This window comes from Ambystoma mexicanum, chromosome 12 (assembly GCF_040938575.1).
Source record: "Ambystoma mexicanum isolate Mex_15411 chromosome 12, UKY_AmexF1_1, whole genome shotgun sequence".
Taxonomy (NCBI): domain Eukaryota; kingdom Metazoa; phylum Chordata; class Amphibia; order Caudata; family Ambystomatidae; genus Ambystoma; species Ambystoma mexicanum.
Window position 1 is genome coordinate 280,320,371 of NC_090936.1, and position 23,593 is coordinate 280,343,963.

General features: G+C 52.7%; 1 protein-coding gene across 7 annotated transcripts in view; it reads right to left on the reverse strand.

Moving 5' to 3' along the window:
• The window catches only part of RECQL (RecQ like helicase), a 730,526-nt gene that overhangs the window by 189,477 nt on the left and 517,456 nt on the right, over window positions 1–23,593 (reverse strand). For all 7 annotated transcript variants that reach the window (XM_069628431.1, XM_069628429.1, XM_069628430.1 and 4 more), the window contains 2 exons: window positions 3,066–3,214; window positions 2,859–2,976 (listed from right to left, as the gene is read on the reverse strand). In XM_069628431.1, the coding sequence (XP_069484532.1) occupies window positions 2,859–2,976; window positions 3,066–3,214 (267 nt within the window). The remainder of the gene's footprint in view (window positions 1–2,858; window positions 2,977–3,065; window positions 3,215–23,593) is intronic.

The window sequence follows — 23,593 nt, forward strand, 5'->3', positions numbered from 1 at the left end:
GTCTGGAATTTACTAACTGCATGGTGAGCTGGGGGCATGTTGAAGCCATGCCCAAGTAAACATGGGCACCAAAGGCATTCTACTTCCATCCTCAGGGACCCCCAACAACATTTGGGAGTGGTTGCATGTCAGAAATCCGAATGTGCTTATTTTGCAACAGCTTACTGAAAAGGAGTAAAGAATCAACACCTAGGCTTGTCGCAATGTGTGAGGATAAGCCTTAAATAGTCTCTGCTTAGCATAATGAATTACCTGCTACACTATCGAAGTATACAATTACCACTGACCATCAGGAAGTTTTCCATAAGTAGAAATTCCAAACCATTTTGGCGACTGATTGATCACTACATGTTGTGTGCATTTATAGGTTATCCTTTATGGCAGGGGTCTGTAACCTTTGGCTCGCCAGATGTTTTGGACTATGACTCTTATCAGCCCTATAGCATAGAGTCAGTGGTGCGGGATCATGGGAGTGGTAGTCCAAAAGATCTGAAGAGCAGCAGGTTGCAGACCCCTACTTTATGATGTAGGCAATTCCGGTTGGACATTTTATAGTCTGTGGTGGATGTGCATCCGTTTATACTTTACTTCTCATTCACCTACATGTTTTGTATAAAAAACACACTTGTATCTACCATCATTCCTGATATGAGAGGGAGCTTACATCTTTTATGCATTTACATAGCGCAGGGAACATCTTGGATACAAGCATTTGTGCCACCTACAGAGCCACCCTACACCAATGAATATAATAGGACTTTGTTCCAGGAAAATTACTTTAATAGCTTTGATACTATAAATGACTGCCTTTTTTCACCACTACATTTCAAACCAGAACGCCAGAGCTCATCTTCGGTTTCCCCACTAAACTAACTTTATCACACTGGGCAAGTAACATTATCCTCTGTTGCCCCATAGAGTTACCTCTACAGTGGGAGGGTTAGAAGCACAGCAAACACTCCCTCCATTAGATGTTTCAGAAATCTGAGTATTTGTTTTTACTGCAGAAAATAAAATGTATATATCTGGACAACAGCGTGTGAGAAACCTGAAGGCACTCTCACACCTACTCCCCAGGGATCTTCTGTTCAGATGTCCAGGGAAGGGCCATTGCTTTTGCACCCGAACCCTGGGGTTGAGGTGGGCTTACAAGGGAGTATCACATGGGTGGTCCTTGGGGTTTGGGGAGAGAGTACCAGTATCCCAAATTTCCTGATAGTGACTTACCTTACCCTCCCTCAGCCTTTGTAGGACATTGCTGTCCAGATCCTACTTTCCCCCCTGAAGCCCTGAAGTCAGACCAAGTACTGAGAAGAAACTAACACCAAGAGTAATGAAGATTACCTATTAGAGGCACCACTATAGTACTGAGACGAAGAAGAGGGAGCCTGAAGGCTATAGAGCTGAAGGTCAGGCATGGCATGTTAATTGGACTAATTGTGGTCAGGAAATTGAGCCTGGGACTTCACACCTGCAGTCTGTTAGAGAATCACAGGTGTATAAAAGTGGAGTCCAAAAACAGCAAAGAAAGCGAGAAGCCGGTGAAGTGAGAGAGGAGCAGGAAGGCCAGCACAGCTGGTGTGAAACTGGAGGGCAACAGAATGCTGAGATGCGGGCGGAAGGCACAATATAACTGAGTGTTACTGTGTGGTGAAGGAGCAGTGTACCCAAGGAGCCGGGGAGTGTGAGAGAAAGGAGCTGTGGAAACAGGCGGGCCCCTATGCTGTGGCTGAGAGTTGCTCGTTCCCTGATTGGAAGCAACAGTCTAGAGGTGTCTGCGGGCAGGCAGTGATTGTTCCACCCAAGAAACTGGGAAACAACTGTTACGCAATCAGTGAGTGCCAATGAATGAGGGAATCTTAGTGCGCGTCTGAAAGATAATGAGGCTTCACTGTATCTGAGTAGTTGCGTGCAGGCAACATGTTCTCTACAGCCTCCGATGAAAACCTAATAATGAAATAGACAAATAAAAGTCCAACAGTCGGCGAATGAATAACAATGGTCACGTTTAAGGAAGTTTACATGTGCAAAAGGCTCAGACAGGTAAAGGACAATTCTAAAGCAACGCGAGCTAGCAGAATTATGAGAAAGTTTTCTGCAAGTAAGCAGCCGAGGGGACCAGCGAAGTGTGAGCAAAGTACCAAAGTTTAAGCTGTATTTGAATCTTCCAAAGTGCTTGGTTTGGGCAACTGGTTGCATGACCTGTAGTGGGTAGACTGAGGTCTGTCAACTGCCCCTAGATCAGGGAGCCCCAACAAATTGAGAAGGAACTGTACAAGCAACCGAGCAACCAGAACAAGCTAAATATTGGTTTTGAATCAGTGCAACAAGCTTGGGGAAAGATAAACCTAAGCTCTTACTGAACACTCAGATTATTGGTGAAGCTTGAGGAAGGAAGGCCTGAGATTCTTGGGAGCATTGTTTTTTGGAAATGTGTTGTGTACCATTATCTTTGGAACATCCCTGCACTACATTTAGGTATTAGAAGTGGGGACAAGCATAGATTTTGACACAGACAGACATTTGTTCTGGACATATACGTTCCTTAGTTTTGTTAGGTAGGACAATCCCCACCATATCTATTGGGGAAGTTAGGCGTTACACCCATCCTGACTATTTTAATAAAGGTTTTCAAAACGGTTACATCTGTTGTCTGTGTCATCTCTTGATACCAGGCCTGTCTCACAAGCGCAAAAAATGTTGTTGTTTCTTTCACAATCCTAAAGAAATGCACATCCAAAACCTTATCCTATTTTATTTTATGCAGGACACATTCAATGGTTAACTTAAATGCTGCACATTTGCTATCTGCTTTTGCCCTTTCAGTTGTTTCATTCATAATAATGAAGTACACATACCAGCGCGCCCACTTTCTTGGTAATAATTCTCCATTGATTTGCTCATCGAATGGTGAATTACAAACCTCACATTGGCTTTGTCAATTCCCATGCCAAAGGCAACAGTTGCTACCACCACCTGGAACATAAAGAAAACGTTAACACTTACTAATCTTATTTTCAAACTGAAATAGTACATGTTCATAAGCCAAACTATAGCATAATAACCTGAATATCATTGGTTGTCCATCGTTTGTGAACTCTGCTCTTATCCGTGGGCTCCATATTTGCGTGGTAAGCACCTGCTTTAATACCCAGCTTCTGTAAACTCATGGTTATTTGTTCTGAGTCTTTCTGAGAGAAGCAGTAAATGATACCTTGGCAGAAAACAGAAAAGTCATAGCAACATGTTTAATCTGTATGTTCATTCTTAATTTTCAGCATCCAACAGAATTAAAATTGGGCTTCGGCAGAAGCAGCAACAATGATAAAGGACTAATTCATGGGACCAAGATGAGGCAGGCTGTAAATGTTATCTGTCTTTAAAGGGGTTCATGTCACACCTAAAAGTACATCATAGCTATGGCTTGGCTTTATTATGTTTGCCTACTCTCAAAGTATGCTTAAAAACAATGCCCAATTATTGAGGAATCTTAGACTATGTCAACTGAACATGGGGTGTTTCAGTTAAAACCTTGTATTGGCTTGCTTACAACTTCTCTCACCCCCTCCGCCCCCCCCCCCTCCCCGAACTCCCCTATCTCCTTAAGCCTCACTGGACAACCTTAATGTTCTGGCTATCTGGATACATTACTTAGAGCTTACTAAGAGGTTGCACCAACATTAAGGTTAAAGCATGGGAGGCACAGCCTCATTACAGACTCCTGCAACCTCTAGCAGTGTTTTCCAGCTCAGAGTCTTCATCTATGAAGTCCATCCATTCATTTAATGTAAAAGAGGTTTACTAGGATTTCCCCATTGTATTGGTAATGCATTTCAAACACATATAAACATTATCCATATAGAAACAACACAAACTTTTTATATTTTCCTTTCTACTTAAAAACAATATTCAGCACAGAAATCAGCTACATCACATTTGTGCCTCAACCACTGGTGTCTGATTATTTTATAGTTAACAAAGACATATTTAGGAAATATAACCCGGGGAGGAGGGGGGCGTTACCGGTCGGGTAATGGCCCCCTCCTCGGCTTAAATTGGCATTCATAACCGGCACGTGGTACCGGAGTACTAATTGCTATTTGTATCGAGTCGGGAAACAGCCCTGCGACCGTTTCTCGTCTTTTTTCCAGGGATCGGGGAGAAGGGACTACACATAGTCCCTTCTCCCTTTCCATGTCGACCATTAAAATCAATGTAAAAAAAAAACAAAGAAAATGGCTGCCATGGAAAGGGCGAAGGGACTACACATAGTCCCTTCGCCCTTTCCTTGTCAGCCAATCCCAGAAAGAACTCTGGAACAGCAGTGCGCGAAGCCTTCTCTGCGAGGTAAGGCGAGGGCCAATGAGCTTGCTTTTTACAAGCTCATTGATCCTCCCCGGGTAATAATTATCCTTTATTGAATTTGATGAGAGGAGATGTGTAACATTTTTCCTGCAGGAAATCCGTCTTTCTCTTAACAGGGGATGAAGAATATATATTTTCTGACACCCTTGTAATAGGAACATGATGCAATAAAAGGGTTGTTTTGGGGGTGGAGGGGCGCTGTTGAGCAGCCGTTAAAATTGCTGCATAGCCTGGGAGCTCTGTGGCCCACCAACCTCAATCCACGAGCAATGGCGCAATTTCACCCTGTGGAGCCTCGCAAACCACCTATACGGCATCCTTAAACTGTGGGGCACACACAGACCCAAAGCCACAGAAAATCGGTGTAGCGGACCCGAGGAACGGCCACCTGCACTGCCCGCCACGCAGGCCCGCTAAGAGCCTACCTCCTGAGCCATATGGGATCGTGTTGGCTGCTGCGGCTCCGCATTGCCCCCGGCCTGCAGTGACACGGGGTGCACTGTCTGTGAGCCCCCCTTGACTCGTTGGGGAGAGAGGCGACACCGAGGAGGAACAGCTCGCTGGGCAGCGGAATCGGGCCCTAGGGGTGGGCCATCGACCTTCCAGCTCTGCCGTCGCAGGCTTCTGCCGACTGCGGGCGGACACGGTAGGTGTACCCAGGAGGGGTGCGAGGAGAGGCGCTACCGCTGCGGTCTGTTAGGCCGGTGGTGGACCTCCTCGAGCTCCAGTGGCTATTGCGGGGCTGTGGGATTCCCCGCCCCCCTCCTTCCTTCGCTGTGCTGCTGGGGCGCTGAGGCCGCCTCCCGCCTCTCTCTCCTGGCCCGCCTGCATCCCTGCCCGACCCGTATAACAAAAACTGCTCTGGATACACATTTCCTCCCGTCTCCTGTGGAACACCAGGCCTGTACCCCGCGAGGCGCTGCTGGAGCGCCCTGCATGCCTAAGGCCGGCCCAAGTACATGCCTAACCCACACTGGCTGGGCCAGAGGACAGAGCGGGGACCTATCTAATTGAAGCTATTTGGTGGGGGTGCCCACTGACTCTGGAGGGGGGCCCATATTGATGCATCTCCCTTGAGGGCTGGAACCCTCTTCCACGAACCAAGCCGGCGTGGTGGGCCTGGGGGAACATAGAGATCGTCCTGCCCCACTTTCCACTCAGAGTATGAAAAGGGAATCTTCGCTCTGCCATAAAAGGGCCACCCCAGACCCACCATACCATCACCATCACCATCACTCAGCCCAGCACCACCAGCAAACTGTGGAGAGACACACCAGCTGTATTGGAGTACGCGTGGCAGCCCTCTGCCCTCCCCCAGCCACTGGGCCTGCTGCCACCACAACTCAACCACCGAACCTCCAACAATAACACCCCCCCCATTGTTACCTGGCACGCACAGTGACCATACCGACCTCAACCTGCCACGCGTGCGCTCTCCCCCTGTCGGAGCGTCCATCCACATTGCCAGGCCTGCACCGCCCCGGCGCGAGAGGCTGTGGCACGTAACCAGAGGCATCAGGGGCCTAGTGGCTCACAGACACTAACCAACCTACCCAACTGAGCACCACTGCCCATCACTGCAATGTCCAACAGATCAAGGGGGACCAATAAGGTTGGAGCTATGGACAAGTTCGCCAAAGCTGCGCTTTGTGATCCTACACTGTACACTGGCCAACGAAGAATGCTTGCTAGTAAATTCATATGGCCCGAACATTGACTCCCCTCCTATCCAGATGAGCCCCCTGACTCACTTGAGATCTAATACATAGCCAACTCATCTGGCAGTAGGGGTATAACATCGTCTCTGTATAAAATGCTGTTGGGATAATCTGAAGATGCATCCTCCAAACCACGGTAGGAGTGGGCGGCAGAGCTAGGATTGGAAATTACCGATGGTGTGTGGACCAAAATGTGCTCACACACTAGCAAAGTCTCCCTCAATGCTAGATTCAGGTCTATACAGTACAAACTCAACAGACTATATTACACACCACACAAAGTGGCGAAATTCACACGCAACCTGACCCACATCTGCCCGCGATGCAGATCTGAAAGGGCAGACCACACCCACATGTTTTGGTCCTGCAATGCGCTTAGTGCATTCTGGATAGCAGTGACGGAAACCCTCTCAGAGTTAGTTGGGACCTCAGTGGACCTCGACCCACTAGCCTTGCTGTTTGGAATATGGCCTGGGGAGAGTGCGAAAAAAAATGTAGACATTTTTTAATGCGAGTGCCATAGTGGCCAACAAATGTATATTGCAGTGCTGCAAGCGTCGCCCCCCCCTCCCCACATTCAAGATATGGTTGAAATCCCTCACTTGGACACAGGCGTGCGAGGAGGAGTACATCGGCTCCCTCCCCACGTCATAAAATGTGTACACTGAGTTTTGCAGCTACCTAAATAACAAAGATGAGGTTGAATGGGTATCCACACCCCCACCCCCGCCAAACTTGCTAGATATCCCTGAGTCCCGAGTAACGGACGCTTCATTGTGCCGACAGCACGCCCCCCCATTGTGAACTGCTTGATGTATTGTAAGTTTTTATTGTCAATGTACCACTGTTTCTGCAATGCACGTTGTACGAGTTACTACTTCCTGCCAATAAATAAAAGTTTCAACAACAAAAAAAGGGTTGTTTTTCTAATCCTGCTCGTTCACGCTCTTCACGCTTCCACTCCTCTTTGTTCTTCTCCAGTACTGTCACTCAAACCACCTCCAATCATTTTTTCCACATGCTTTCCATCCTCCTTGTTCTTATCACCACCTCCTCTACAAACGACTCTGCCCTTTCACTTCTCTTTCTATCCCGATCTCTTCCCTCACTACCTTATGATATAGTCAACCACCTATACACACCCTCTTAATTAGCTCCACATTGTTCTGCTCTACCTCTTGCTCCTTCTCTCCTCATGCTCGCCATCCGCCACTCACTCACTCACTCACTCTTCAACCTCTAACACCCACATCAGACCTAATATCCCAGAAGCATTTTAATAGTTATGTGGGGTTGTGTGAGGGGTCAAAAATGTGAGGCAGACATCTTTGTGAAGGTTTTTCAAAAAGATGCCACTTTTAACACAAAAGGTTGGATACATGCCTCACCATCCTTGCACAGACGAGGATTTCCCTACCTAAAATAAACTAAAGGAAACACTCTAGCAAAAAACTATACATACACCACCTTAAAAGGGAATAGGGCAGTTCAACAGCAACAAATGTAACAGTTAAATTGACATCATGATAACTGTTTCTCCTTATAATCTGGGTGCATTCCCCTCCCCCAGATTCAAGCAGGATTTTGTTCAAACGTTTCCAAAAGGATAAGGAAATCTTGGCTCATAACACAAGTTCCACTTCAGTTCTCTTTCGCTTCCAACTTGATAACACAAAGTTCCAACATGATAAGGAACAAGTTACTTAACTTTAAATGTTGTTCTCGAGCATGGGTCTGGCATGGATTCCTCGGTAAAGAAAAAATCAGTTTCAGTTTCGTTTCTGAACGGTCTTTCTACTAGTAATCAATCACTGGTCTCTGGGTCATACTGCCCCTAGCCAATGACTGCCCTCTACCTAAGCCCCTCCTCTGGCAGGCATCCTCAGATTTGGTAGCACGTAAAGTGGCAGTAGGACCAAGAGAAGAGCCGCAGAGGGGTAGCAGCGAGGGTTCACATGTGAATCCATGCCAGACCCATGCTGGAGAACAACAGTTACAGGTAAGTAACTTGTTCCTTCTCCAGCATGGGGTCTGGCATGGATTCACATGCTCATGAATACAAGAATACATAGCAGTACACACATGCACAACCATGGGAGGTGGCAAGGCTCAACATTAAGCATTTCAACAACTCAACATTAAGCATCTCTTACCTCCTCACCAGGCCCACCTTCAGGTGAACTGGTTGCACAGCACTGCCTGGTCGACTCTGGACTCCTCCCTGGAATCAAAGTCGACGCAGTAGTATCTCGTGAAGGTGTGCGTCGACCTCCACGTAGCAGCCCTGCAGATGTCCAGCAGGGGCACGCCAGACAAGAACCCTGTGGTAGCAGCGATTACTCTGGTCGAATGGGCTCTCGGACGGCAGTCCAAAGGTTGGTTCGCCAACCGGTGACAGTGCATAATTCAGCCAGAGAGCCATCTGGAAATGGAAGCCTTCGAGAGAGCCTTCTCTTGGTTCACAGGTCCAAAGTTCACAAACAGCTGTGATGTCTTCCGCAGACTCTTCGTGCGGTCCACGTAGAACTTCAGCGCTCTAGCCACATCCAGCGAGTGCAAAGTCCTCTCAGCCGGCGACGGGAAGAAAACCGGTAACACCAAGGGCTCGTTGAGGTGGAAGTCCGACGGCACCTTGGGCATGAAGGAGGGGTGCGTCCTCAGCACCACCCTCGTCTCGTGGAATGTCAGGTATGGAGGATTACAGGAGAGGGCCTGGATCTCTCCCACTCGTCGTGCAGAGTTGATGGCCACAAGAAACGCTGTCTTCCACGACACTAACTTCAATGGTGCCGAATGCAGAGGCTCGAATGGAAGCCCCATGAGCCTGGTCAGCATCACGTTGAGTTTCCATGCCGGGGCCGGGGCCTTCATTGGCAGGAACGATCGAAACAGTCCTTTCATGAACTCCTTCACCAGGTGATGAGACCATAAGGATGACCGCCCCGGAGAACTTGTTCAGCGGGAGACAGCCGCCAGATGGACCTTGATGGAGGCATATGCCAGCCCCGCCTTGGCCTGCGATAGCAAGTACAGCAGCACTTGAGGGGCCGTAATCCGCACAGGGTTAACCTTCTGTGCACGGCACCAGACAGAAAACCTCTTCCATTTGTGTCCATAGCACTTGAGAGTCGAGGACACCCTGGCTTTTGCAAGCACCTCCTCGCAGTCCGCCGGGATATCGTATCTTCCGAACTCTAGTGCTGCAGGAGCCAGGCCTGCAGGTTCAGCGACCCCGGGTAGTGGTGTAGGATGGCGCCTCCTTCCCTAGCGAGAAGATCCGCGTCCGTCGGCAGTTTGACTGGGGGGACGCTGGCATGTCCAGAAGGTCCGGGAACCAAATCTGTTCGGCCACGTAATTGCGACGAGGATCATCCTGCACCGGGACCGTCTGAGTTGACTGATGAGTCACAAAAGCAATGGCAACAGTGCGAACGCATACAGGAACAGGCCGCCCCTGGGGAAAGAGAAGGCATCGCACATGCTCCCCGGCTGGGGAAACCTGCTGGCGAACCTCCGGCACTTGCCGTTCGTCGCAAATAGGTCGATCTGGGGATTGCCTCATCGTCGGAACAGAAGATCCACTTGATCCTGCCGCAGCTCCCACTCGTGGCACGAGCACAGCTCCCTGCTGAGTGAGTCAGCGATGGTGTTCTTGATTCCTGCCCGTTGGAAGGGTACCAGAAACATTCCTTGGGCGACAACCCAGTGCCACAGATTCTGTGCTTCGTTGAATAGGGCCGGAGATTTGGTGCCCCCCTGCTTCAGGATGTAGAACATTGTGGTGGTGGTGTCGGTGCAGAGCCTTACCACCTTGCCCTTGAGGGAAGGAAGGAACGACCTGAGGGCCCAGAACACGGCTTGGAGCTCCAGGACATTGATGTGTATTGACCTCTCCTCCGGGGGCCTCTTGCATGGAGATCTCCGGTGTGCGCTCCCCATCCCTCCAGGGAGGCATCCGTCGTCACCGTTTCCTGATGTGCAGGGGTCTGGAGGTCCATGGCCGCCGCCAGATGCGCATGGGTGCCCCACCAACAGATCGCTTGGCGGAAAGTCTTGTTGAGTGAGATCCTGTCTTCGAAGCTTCTCGCCGCTTGCATCCACTCCTGCAGTGGTCGCATCCGCAGTCTGCATAGGCGCACGAGGTAGATGCACGAGGACATCATGCCGAGTAGGGACTTGATGGACCTCACCTTGGCCACATCCAAGGTCAACAGCCGTTGTACCTTGCCCAGGATGACCTTTGTCCTTTCTTCCGACGGCGAAGCCAATCGCGCCACTGTGTCGGCCTGGCTCCCAGGAACGACTTGCAACGATAACAAGGGGATTTCGCTAAATTGATGGAGAATCCCAGATCTGTGATCATTTGGACGGTCTTCGCTGTGTGATCGACGGTGAGTGCTCTTGACTTTGCTCGGATGAGCCAATCGTCCAGGTAGGGGTAGACGTGGATCCCCTGTAGGCGCAGCTGCACCGCCACTGGTGCCTGGCACTTGGTGAACACCCTGGGCGCCGACTTCAATCCGAAGGGAAGGGCCTTGAACTGATAGTATCACCCTTGGAGCACATATCGCAGAAATTTTCAATGTCCTTTTAGAATGGGGATGTGGAAGTAGGCATCCTCCAAGTCCAGCGACGACAGAATTCGCCTTCCTCCAGCTGTCCCAACACGTGCTGGAGGGTGACCATCCGGAACTTGTGGGACTTGATGCACTTGTTAGACGGTGAAGATCAAGGATGGGTCGCCAACCGCCGGTCTTCTTCTGGACGAGGAAGTACGGCGAGTACACTCCGGAGCCCCAGAGCCTCTTTGGGACGAGCTCGATGGCTCCCTTTCTTAGCATCGCCCGTATCTCCAGCAGCAGTTGAGGGACGTGTTTTCCTTCCTGGCCACGGGGACACCTCTTTTGAAATTTCAGAGTGTGCCTGCGGGCCAGGGCATCCAGGACCCAAACGTCGGTGGAGATGGACTCGCACACGCTGACAAATTTCGCCAGCTGGCCTCCCACCGGGGTGCTCAGGTGGGGGCCTGCGACCACAGCTGGTTCAATCCTGTTTCGTCGCGGCCTTGCCGCCCTGGCCTCCTTGACAACGGGATCCTCCTGTCTTGCCGCGTCCTCTGCAGGCCTCCTGCGATGAGGAGTGGGCCGCTTGGCGGTACGACGAGGAACCGCCGCCGAATCCTTTGGAGGCAACTTGCTTGCCTCCAGCGTTACAAAAGGACGGCAGTCGTTGCTGAAGAACACCCAAGGCCCGAGCCGTCTCGGTGTCCGCCTTGATGGCCTGTAGTGACTCGTCCACTGTCTTGCCGGACAGGTTGTTCCCATCGAAGGGCATGTCCAGAACCCTTGTCTGTACATCCTGGTGTAAGTCTGTGGCCTTGAGCCAACCGTGCCAGCGAAGGCAAACGCTGTTGCCCATCTGACGAAAGCCGGTGTCAGGGATGTCCGTGGCCACCATAACGGCATGGTCCGACGCCACTTCGCCTTCCTGTAGGATTTCCAGGGCCTCAGCCCTCTTGTCATCCGGGAGGAAGTCCAGCAGCGGAGCGATCTTGAACCACAGCTCCCTGTCATAACGTGACATGATCGTGAGGGTCGCTTTAATGATTGTCGCCGCCGACGAGATGACCCGTCGTCCCATGGCGTCCAGCTTCTTCCCCTCGCCGTCCGGCGGGCATATTGAAGTTGAAGCCGTCGCCCCCGCCGCTTTCTTCTTGGCTGCCGCGGAGACCACTGAATCCGGGGACGGCTGTGCCCTGAGGCACATAGGGGCTGAGTCCAGGACCCGGTACTTCTTCTCGTACCTGTCTCTTAGCAGGAGCCGTGGACGGGTTCTTCAGGAGCGCCAGCTCCTCATCCCAGATGTCGTCCAGCAATGGGACTGAGAGGACATTCTTCCTCTTGGCCTCCCGCCGTTGGTAGAGGAACCCTTCCTTCTTCTGTTCTTCGGGGCAGACCTGGAAGAGCTTAGATGCCCTGGCGATCATGGCGTGGAAGGAGCCAATTTTGTCGGGGGGGAAAGGGGGTGGCCCGAGAAGGTGGTGAAGGGAGGTCCATTCCGTCGTCACCACCGTCGTCGTCCGTCCCCGTCGTCAACGTCTCCGTTACCGTCTCATCCCTCGGAGGAGGGGATGGGATGAAGGATGGAAGTGGGGAGGAGGATGGACTCGTCTCCGCTTGTTAGGTGGGCTCCCCGACGGACCAGGCCCCGCTGGGTCATTGGTGGGGGGTAAGGGCATCCTTGTCCTTATCTCCGCGCACAGGTTCTGTATCGCCATCAAGACAGCTGCTGAATTGTCTTGAAATATGGGCACGGCTGCAACGGGACCGACGGTTGAGGCGTGGGGTCCTCTGCGGCCCTATCTTCCTTGTCGCCCCCCCCCCCTTGCTCTCCTCATCGGTATCCTTCCCGTGGGCCCTGGATTCCTCAAACTTCTTGTCCAGGATCCTTTGGACGCTCGCCAACTCATCCTCAGAGGTGGTATCCGTGTCGATTAAGGCTACCGTGCCCCCCCTCTTTTTCCTGTTGGGATTTCACAGGGGTCTTCTCGATGGGCAGAAAAGATGATTCCCTCCAGGGTGGCAGGGAAACTCTAGCCCCTGAAGTCATCTCCACTGGGGAAGCCTCCTTAGGTTTCGCCAGGGCCGCCACGACACCCTCAATTGAGGCCTTAGCCGGGTGAATCAGGGCCTTCACGACGTTGGGCGTGCCTGAGGCCTTCACCTTGAGGGGAGGGTCACCGCCTCGCTCCCACTCGGCTGTATCCTTCGGGATTGACCGGGGCTTCTCCCAAAGCTTACTCTTAACCGAGCCAGAGCGTTGGCTCGTTGTTGATGGTGTCGGTCATAATGCGCCCTGCCTGGCAGCCGAGGAGCCTGACCGATTGGCGCTCCCGGTGCCTGCGGACTCACGGTGCTTAGCCTTTTGTTGGGCCCCTGTCGCCGGAGCGCCCTCAAAGGTCTTAGAAGACCGCTCAGATTTCTTCCTCTTCTCACCTGCTGCTGGGCTCTTCCCCCTTCAGCCAGTTGGTGAGTCGAATACGACGATCCTTCATTGTCCGTTCAGACATGTTCTTACAAAACACACAGTCCTTCTCCACGTGCAATTTGTCGTTGTGAAGGCAGTAGAGGCACTGAGAGTGCGCATCCTCCTTGAAGACGTTCTGAAGTCCGCATCCAGGGCAGCTCATGAACAGCTTGGAGCCAACAGGCGTCATGCTTCCCTTGTCCTGGGCCATGTCCACGCGGGGTAGGCCTCAAAGATCTTATGGAATCCTCAGAGAAGTGGAAAATACGACGAAAAGATGCCCTTGAGGGGCGTAGGAAATTCCAAAAACAGGTCCCCGTTGATCAGAAGTAGAGTCGGTGGAGCTTGCGGCTCGATTGACTGAAAATATAAGAGTAAACTCTTTGAAAAAACGCAAAATGCAGTAAAAGCTCGAGAGCTACAGCACGAGGACTCCCAAAACTTGAACGTGCGGTAAAAATCTGAAGATGGCTGCTAGACGAGGGGCTTAGGTAGAGTGCAGTCATTGGCTAGGGGCTGTATGAACCAGAGACCAGTGATTGGTTACTAGTAGAAAGACAGTTCAGAAACAAAACAGAAACTGATTTTTTCTTTACCGAGGATTCCCAGCCTGACAAGGAACAAGTTACTTACCTGTAACTGTTGTTCTCCAGCATGGGTCTGGCATGGATTCACATGCTCATGAATATTCCCCGTCGTCAGGCTGGGAATCCTCGGTAAAGAAAAAACCAGTATCAGTTTCGTTTCTGATCTGTCTTTCGTAGTAATAACCAATCACTGGTCTCTGCGTCATACTGACCACAGCCAATGACTGCCCTCTACCTAAGCACCGCCTCTGGCAGCCATCTTCAGATTTGGAAGCACGTGAAGTGGCAGTATGACCAAGTGAAGAGCCGCAGAGGTGTAGGCGGGAGGGTTCGCATGTGAATCCATGCCAGACCCATGCTGGAGAACAACAGTTACAGGTAAGTAACTTGTTCCTTCTCCAGCATGGGGTCTGGCATGGATTCACATGCTCATGAATAAAGAATACATAGCAGTACACACATGCACAACCACGGGAGGTGGCAAAGGCTCAACATTAAGCATTACATCAAACTCAACATTAAGCATCTTACCTCCTCACCAGGCTCACCTCAGGCGAACAGGTTGCGCAGCACTGCTTGGCCGACCCTGGACTCCTCCCTGGAATCCCGATCGACGCAGTAGAATTTCGTGAAGGTGTGCGTCGACCTCCACGTAGCAGCCCTGCATATGTCCAGCAGGGGCACACCAGAAAGGAACGCCGTGGTAGCTGCGATCGCTCTGGTGGAATGGGCTCTCGGACGGCCAGGCAGCGGTCGGTTTGCCAACCGATGACAGTACATGATACAGCCGGAGAGCCATCTGGAGATGGAAGCCTTCGAGAGAGCTTTCCCCTGATTGACAGGTTCAAAGTTCACAAAGAGTTGTGACGTCTTCCGAAAACACTTCGTGCGGTCCACGTAGAACTTCAGCGCTCTAGCCACATCCAGCGAGTGCAAAGTCCTCTCAGCCGGCGACGAAGGCGACGGGAAGAACACAGGCAACACCAATGGTTCGTTGAGATGAAAGTCCGACGGTACCTTGGGCATGAAGGAGGAGTGTGTCCTGAGCACTACCCTCGTGTCGTGAAAAGTCAAGTACGGGGCCTTGCAGGAAAGGGCCTGGATCTCTCCCACCAGTCGTGCGGAGGTGATGGCCACAAGAAACGCTGTTTTCCACGACAGAAACTTCAACGGGGCCGAGTGCAGAGGCTCGAACGGAGGTCCCATGAGCTTAGTCAGCACCACGTTGAGCTCCCACGCCGGGGCCGGCGCCTTCACCTGCTGGAACGATCTGAACAGTCCCTTCATGAACTCTTTCACCAGACGATGAGACCACAGGGACGTCCGGCCCGTGGTTCTAGTGTATCGGGAGATCGCAGCAAGATGAATCTTGATGGACGCGTGTGCCAGTCCAGCTTTGGCCAGCGTCAGCAGATACGGCAGTACCTGGGGAGCCCTAATCCGTAGAGGGTTAATCTTCTGTGTGTGGCACCAGACAGAGAACCTCTCCCATTTGTGTCCGTAGCATTTAAGAGTCGAGGACGCCCTGGCCTTTGCAAGAACCTCTCTGCAGTCGGCCGGTAAGTCGTATCCTCCAAACTCTAGCGCTGCAGGAGCCAGGCCTGCAAGTTCAGCGATTTCGGGTCGTGGTGGAGGATGGCGCCTCCTTCCCTGGAGAGTAGATCCGCGTCCACCGGCAGCTTGATTGGCGGGGACGCTGACAAGTCCAGAAGGTCCGGGAACCATATCTGCCTCGGCCACGCAGGTGCGACGAGGATCATCCTGCACCGTGACCTCTTGAGCTGGTTGACGAGCCGGATTAGCAGTGGCAAAGGAGGGAACGCGTAGAGGAACAGGCCCTCCCAGGGGAACGAGAAAGCATCGCCCATGCTCCTCGCCTGGGGAAACCTGCTGGCGAACCTCCGGCACTTGGAGTTCGTCGCCGTCGCGAACAGGTCGATCTGGGGTGTGCCCCACCGTCGGAAGAGGCGATCCACTAGATCCTGCCGTAGTTCCCACTCGTGGCACGAGCGCAGCTCCCTGCTGAGTGAGTCAGCGATGGTGTTTTTTTATCCCTGCCAGATGAAACGGCACCAGAAACATCCTTTGGGCGACTGCCCAATGCCACAGGTCCTGCGCCTCCTTGGACAGTGCTGGGGACTTGGTTCCGCCCTGTTTCCTGATGTAAAACATGGTGGTGGTGTTGTCGGTGAAGATCCTCACCACCTTGCCCTTGAGGGACGGAAGGACCTGAGGGCCCAGAACACTGCACGGAGCTCCAGTACGTTGATATGGAGGGACTTCTCCGTCGGGAGCCAGAGGCCTCTCGTGTGCAGATTTTCGGTGTGCGCTCTCCACCCTTCCATGGAGGCATCTGCGGTCACTGTCTCCTGGTGGTCTGGGTTCTGGAAGTCCATGCCCGCCGTCAGATGCGCGCGGGTGCCCCACCACCGGACCGCTCGGCGGAAACTCTCGTCAAGTGTGATCCTCTCCTCGAAGCCGCCCGTCGTTTGGATCCAGCGCGCGTCCAGGAACTCCTGCAACGGGCGCATCCAGAGCCTGCACATGGGAATGAGGTAGATGCAAGAAGACATCATTCCGAGGAGGGACTTGATGGACCTCACCTTGGCCGCGTCGGAAACCAACATCCGCTGTACCTTGCCCAGGATGGACCTGGTCCTTTCCTCCGACGGGGAGGCCAGAAGGGACACTGTCGAGCCTCGCTCCCAGAAACTGTGCGTTTTGCGCAGGTACCAGGTGGGACTTGGCGTAGCTCACGGAGAATCCCAGGTCCGTGAGAAGTTGGACGGTCCTTGCCGTGTGCTCCACGGCGAGCTCCCTCGTCTTGGCTCGGATGAGCCAGTCGTCCAGGTAGGGGTAGACGTGGATCCCCTCGCGGCGCAGCTGCGCCGCCACCGGTGCAAGGCACTTGGTGAATACCCTGGGTGCCGACCGTAGTCCGAAGGGGAGGGCTTTGAACTGGTAGTGACGCCCTTGGACCACAAACCTGAGGAATTTTCGGTGCCCCTTTAGGATGGGAATGTGGAAGTAGGCATCCTCCAAATCCAACGACGACAGGAAGTCTCCTTCCTCCAGCTGCCCCAGGACGTGCTGGAGGGTGACCATCCGAAACTTCTGCGCCTTGATGAACTTGTTCAGACGTCGCAGGTCTAGGATGGGGCGCCATCCTCCCGTCTTCTTCTTCACAAGGAAGTATCTCGAGTAAACTCCGGAGCCCCGAAGCCTCTTTGGGACGAGTTCGATGACGCCCTTCCTGAGCATCGCCTTTACCTCCAGGAGAAGCTGAGGGACGTGAAGCTCTCTCCAGGCCACGGGGGGGACGTGCGGGCACCTTCCTTGAAACTCGAGCGCGTGGCCCCGGGCTAAGGCGTCCAGCACCCAACGGTCGGTGGAGATGGACTCCCACACGCTGACGAAGCTCGCCAGCCGGCCTCCCACCGGGGTGCTTCGGTGGGGGCCCGACCCCACGGTCGGTTCAATCCTGTTTCGACGAGGCTTTGCCGCCTTGACCTCCTTGGCGACGACGGCGGGGTCCGCCAGACTTGCCTCGTCCTCTGTAGGCCTCCTGAGACGACGAGCGGGCCGCTTGACGGTAGGTGGAGAAACCGCCGCCGGAACCTTTGGAGGCGCCCTTGCCTCCGCTGCTCCGAAAGGGCGTCCGTCGTTGCTGCAGAACCCCAAGGGCCAGGGCCGTCTCAGTGTCCGTTTTAATGGCCTGAAGGGAATCGTCCACTGTTTTCCCAAACAGGTTGTTCCCATCGAACGGCATGTCCAGGACTCTGGTCTGTACGTCTTGACGGACGTCCGTAAGCCTTGAGCCATCCACGCCGCCTAAAGGCACACGCCGTTGCCCAACTGGCGAAACCCAGTGTCGGCGATGTCCGTCGCAATAGTGATGGCGTGGTCCGACGCCACCTAGCCTTCCTGTAGGATCTCCAGGGCATCCGCCCTCTTGTCGTCCGGTAGGAAGTCCAGCAGGGGAGCTAGTTTGTACCATAGCTCCCTGTCGTAGCGGGCCACGATAGCCAAGGCGTTGGCCGCTTTAATCGTCGTTGCTGCAGACGAGATGACCCTGCGTCCCATAGCGTCCAATTTCTTTCCCTCGCCGTCCGGTGGGGAAGTCGATGTGGAGGCCGCACCCCCCCCCCGCTTTCTTCCTGGCCGCCGCGGAGACGACGGAGTCCGGGGTAGGCTGCGCCCGGAGGCACAGGGGGGCCGCGTCCGGCACCCGGTACTTCTTCTCGTACCGGTCTCTTCTAGCCGGCGTCGTGGAAGGGTTCTTGAGGCGGGCGAGGCCCTCATCCCAAATGTCGTCCAGTAGAGGCACCGCGAGGACCGTCTTCCTCTTGGCCTCGCGCCGTTGATAAAGGAATCCTTCCTTTTTCTTCTCCTCAGGGCAGAGTTGGAAAAGCTCGGATGCCCTGGCGATCATGGAGTGGAACGATCCAATCTCGTCGGGAGGAGAAACCCTGGTGGGAGGCGACGACGGTAGATCCTCGTCGTATACCTCGTCGTCCGTACCCGTCGCCGCCGTGTCAGTCCCCGTATCATCCCGTCGGGAGGACGGGGAGGAGGGCTGGACGGGGCGCGACGGCTGAAAAGGAGGTGGAGGGTGAATCCTTCTTTTCTTGGGCGGGGGAGCACCAGAAGGTCCCGGTTCAGGATCCCCCGACGGGAGAGGTTCCTCCGCCGGCAACGGTAGTCTCGTCCTTATCTCTGAACATAAGGACTGTATAGCCAACAAAATGGCCGCCGAGTTGTCCTGCGGCACTGGCAGAGGGGAATCCGACGGGCGATCAGGAGCCCCGTCGGCACCCTCGACGATGTCGTCGTCACCTGCGTCGGGATCCATCCCGACGGGCCGGTCTTCTTCCACGCCAAGGCCGTTGCTTAAGACCTCAATCAGCTCTTCCTCTGAAGCTGAGGCCGAATCTACGACGACGCCCTGCCCCCCCTTTTTCTTCCCCGCCGGGGGTTTCACGGGGGTCCTATCGATGGGCACAAAAGAGGACTCCCTCCGAGGTGGCAGGGAGACTCTGAGCCCCGAGGTCGCCACCACTGGTGTAGCCTCCACAGGCTGAGCCAGGGCCGCTGCGACAGTATCGATAGAGGGCTTGGCCGGATGGATTAAGGCCTTCACCACCTTAGGTGCGCTCACCGCCTTATCCTTGAGGGGGGGACACTGCCTCGCTCCCCCTCCGATAGGGCCTTCGAGCTCGACCGGGGCCTCTCCAGGAGCTTCGCCGTGTGCTCGCCCTTCCTCTTACCTGACCCAGAGCGTTGGCTCGTGGCTGAAGGTGCCGGGGACGGTGCGCCCTGCCTGGCGTCCGTAGAGCCCGACCGTTCGGCGCTCCCGGTGCCAGCGGACTCGCGGTGCTTGGCCTTGTGTTGGACCCCCGTCGCCGGGGCGTCCTCAAAGGTCTTAGAAGACCGCTCGGATTTCTTCCTCTTCTTCTCGCCTGACGGGCTCTTCCCTTCCAGCCAGTTGGCGAGACGTTGATGGCGGTCCTTCATGGTCCGCTCCGACATATTGCCGCAAAACGCACAGTCTTTCTCCACGTGCGTCTTGTCCTCATGTAAGCAGTAGAGACAAAGGGAGTGTTCGTCCTCCTTAAAGACGTTCTGCAGCTGGCATCCAGGACAGATCCTGAACAGCTTTCCGGGCGTCGAGCTTCCCTTCTCCTGGGCCATGTCCGGGCCTGAGAAACTTCTGGAGTCCTCCAAAAGCGTGGCTCGACGAAATCTTCACCCTTGAGGGGCGCAGGCGAATCCGACACGGGTCCCCGTTGATCGGATGGAAAGTCGGTGGAGCTCGAGGCTCTTTTGACCAAAAAAAAAAAACAAAGTTTTTGAGAAAAAATTTGAAAATATAGCACTAACGCTCGAGAGCAATAGCACGAGGATCCCAACACATGAACGTGCGATAAAAATCTGAAGATGGCTGCCAGAGGCGGTGCTTAGGTAGAGGGCAGTCATTGGCTGTGGTCAGTATGACGCAGAGACCAGTGATTGGTTATTACTACGAAAGACAGATCAGAAACGAAACTGATACTGGTTTTTTCTTTACCGAGGATTCCCAGCCTGACGACGGGGAATATTATGAGCATGTGAATCCATGCCAGACCCCATTCTGGAGAATGGGGAATATTCATGAGCATGTGAATCCATGCCAGACCCCATGCTGGAGAACACAAAGTTCCAACTTGAATTCAAGCACAGGTGCTTTTGGGCACCATAAGGTCAGGCGGGGAGGAAGCCCTGCTACACATCAGCCAGCACCAATCCCAGGTTAGTGGACCCCAGTTCCCCCTAGCGTTCAGCAAGCGGGTCCGGGTCTGCATGAGCATTGTCCATTCTTTCATTACTGGATGGTACTTCATTAAACCCAACAGGGGCTTCCTCTGCCTCTGACCGTGCCTCCCCCTTTATTTTGATGCGGCCACCTTGTTCTTATGACATTTTGCGGTAATTTACTTTCTGTTTGACAACAACAGGCTTTAAACCAATAAAACGAAGACTTGAACCATTCTTCCATTTGGCTCTGTTAAACTGCATTGTCCCTCTTGTTGTTTAGCTGCTCATTTGTTTCTTGCCATTAGGCCTCGCACTGTGATTTTTAGGTTTGGAAGCCGTGAGTTTTGCCATTTTCCTTCTTTCTGTAAACCTCGCTCGAGCAGCGCCTTACTTGTCCATAGCCATAGGCCCTCTCCTTTGCTGTGTGTGATTATTTAACACATCACCACTCATACCTCTTGTCATGTTGGCTATTTTCATTTGCTTTCAGAATTTTCACCTTGCATGATGGGCGAAGAGGGTGGGTAAGAAGAGCTCAGGCTCTGAACAGCTTGCCACCATCAGGGGAACAGTTGCCTGAAATGCTTCCTGCTACGGAAGATCGCTGCCTTATATTTCCCAAAAATCGCCAGAGGCCAGGGCAGTTTAGCCTTTAGGTATTACATTTTGCACCAGCTTGGCCCAGTTGGTTACATTGTGCAGACCTCCTACCCCCCATATTTCTTCCAGGGCAAGCTGTCTCCGATGGTATTTCGGCAGCACACCTTTGAAACCCCCCCCCCGCCCTCACCCCCGGTGGCAGGGGGATGCGGGCCCATGTCGCTTGTCTTTTGATGTAAAGATGTTACAGCCCCTTTTGACCCAACATAGCTGACAGCGCCTGGTGCCACTTGGAGTTGTTCTACTGCCTGTCTCCCAGACTTACAGCTTTGGACCTCCACCTCCATTGCTCTGTGAGCCATTTCGGGTCCAAAGACATGAGCCCTGGAGATACTTAAGGTAGCCACAACACAATTACCCACATACAGAAATAGGGCTCCGACAAATTTATCGGATGGAAAAGATACAAGACAACAGGTTTTATTTATTACAAGACAATATTGCAAGTTACATTCCAGGGTGCTTTTGGGCACCACGAGTTCAGGTGGGGAGGAAGCACCACTACCCCTCAGCCAGCACCAATCCCAGGTTAGTTGACCCCAGTGCCCCTTAGCGTTCAGTAATCGGGTCTGGACCAGCATGAGCATTGTCCATTCTTTCATTAATGGCTGGTACTCCATTAAACCCAACATGGGCTTCCTCTGCCCTGGACCGTGCTGCCACACCAGAGTGGCCAGGGCCTCAGAAATGTTGTTGGTGAAGATTTCCATACCCCGACCGGAGAGATGCACTCCATCTGGCAAGACCAAATCTGGGTTGCCCAATGTTATGCTGCCACGTCTTATGAAATTCAGGCCAATGTCCTTGCAAAATGTTGCCAAAGTTGATTTCTGCTTCCTCCTGGATAGCTCCACCGCTTTATCCGATTTAGCGCCTCTCCAGAACCACCTGGGTATTATTTCTGACATAAATACCTCTGAATTCCTTAAATAGTGCGCTATGCTGGTGAGGGATGAACAGATTTCCCTTAATAGCCATCCTCTGCCGATTTTAGGTACATCTTTACCTCCTAAGTGTATCTCTATGTGATCCGGGGGTCTCTAAAACCTAACAGATCCGACAACCTATCGTGTACGTCATCCCACAACATTCCCGGTGTACCCCAGCACATGATTGAGGTGTTGTGGAAAAATGGGGCAGGGCGGTTGGAATCCAACCACCCACCTGCTCTTACAATGAATGAGTGCCCCCCATCCAGGCAGTCTTGCGGGGGGAGGTGGGAGAGGGGGTATCTGTGGAAAAAGATGAGGATTTATTGTTAAATCTTGTCATTCCTAATGCACCTTTTGAAACTCTCAGATTTCCAACCTTCCAGCTGTTTAACCCCTTTGCTCCCCATCACCCCTAACCATGCTTAGGTGGCTGCCCCAATCCTAAATAAGTGTGTTCCGAATTCCGCCGGGTCGCAGCCTAACCCTCCAATAGCTTTATTAAGGATGGTCCGGAACTGAAAACGACTGAGGGACCTACCATCCAAGTGTATTAATAAGGTATTTCCCAATGGTGCCCTGATATTTTTATGAATGTTCTGGTGATGCCTATTGGGCAGTGCACTTCATCACCTGTACAATACAAGTTAATTATTCTGACTTTGCCCAGTTGGTCCGTTTTGGTCTATACTAACATGATGGACATGCTATCCTTGGATAAATTTACATCAGCCCATGCCAGCCCATCTTCAGATTGTGTGTTCCTGGAGATGAGCTCACTGACCCTAAAAGCTCCAAAGTATGCTAGGGCGAAAGCTGTCTTAAAAAGAGATGTTTCATGACTGTTGCTGCAGATCTTTTTCTAACATTACCAATAAATTGTTCGGGGGGGGGGGAGGTCGATTCTGGTTTTTTGACCTCTCACCTGGCCCACCCTTTTAATGCGTAGTTTATTAGTGCGCTATGTGTTGGGTCTATTCCGCCAACTAGCTTAATGAAATATGCCACAGCGTTTGACCATGTGCCTTGTTGCAGTGAGGTCCTCACAGCCCCAAAACTGCCGTACTGCACCCCCACGAAATGCACACCTGCCACATCCTCATGTCCATTCACCAACACCACTCAGCCCTCGGGTGCTTATCCTCCAGCCTCTCCTTGACTCACGCCCCAAGTGCAAGCCATAAATAGAGCCATAACAACTTGGGCAGACCTACTGGAGCACAACCCAGCCAAACTACAGGAAAATCTGTGATCGCCCACTCAACCCAAACGCACAAACACACTGGTCTTCAACCCATCGCCTACCCCACCCCAACCGCCTTCAGAAACTCCCATCTGCGCATGAGAACCACATGAGAACCCCAGCGGCCTACCCGCATTCTCTCCCTGCCACCATCATTACCCATTCACTCACCTCAGAGCCAGAACCCTGACAAGAAACCCACATCATATCTTAGAGGATAAGAACTTCACCATAAGCTCCCCTAAATGACGCACACACAGGCGAGTCACACTTATAGGGCACAGGACGTAAGCCCTAAAATAGATATGGATCTCCTATCTAGCCCACAAGGTCTTCAAGACCGGAGGAAAACACCTACAATACAATCTGCCATCATAGACACACATCAGGTCAAGACCTGCGTTACCAACCCAGCACTACCAAAGCACAAGAAATGACACGCCTCCCAGACTGACAGTCACAGACAACCAGCAGATATCCGCCCCTAAGCCTCAACTTTTCCATGCAGCCCTCATCAATGCAAAATCACTTCCTGCCAAGGCGCTGGACATAAATGACCTCATCACGTCCAAGAAATTAAACCTTTTATCCATATCTGAAACCTGGCTTCATCCTGCCTCGGGTCCTGCACACTCTTTGGCTCTACCAAAAGGATTCACCATACTCAGGCAGGATGGAACTGAATCCAGGGGTGGTGGAGTCGCCCTCATCCACAATGATTCCCTCCAATTTCGACTCACCCACTCCCCAGTAGTAAGAAACTGTGAACTT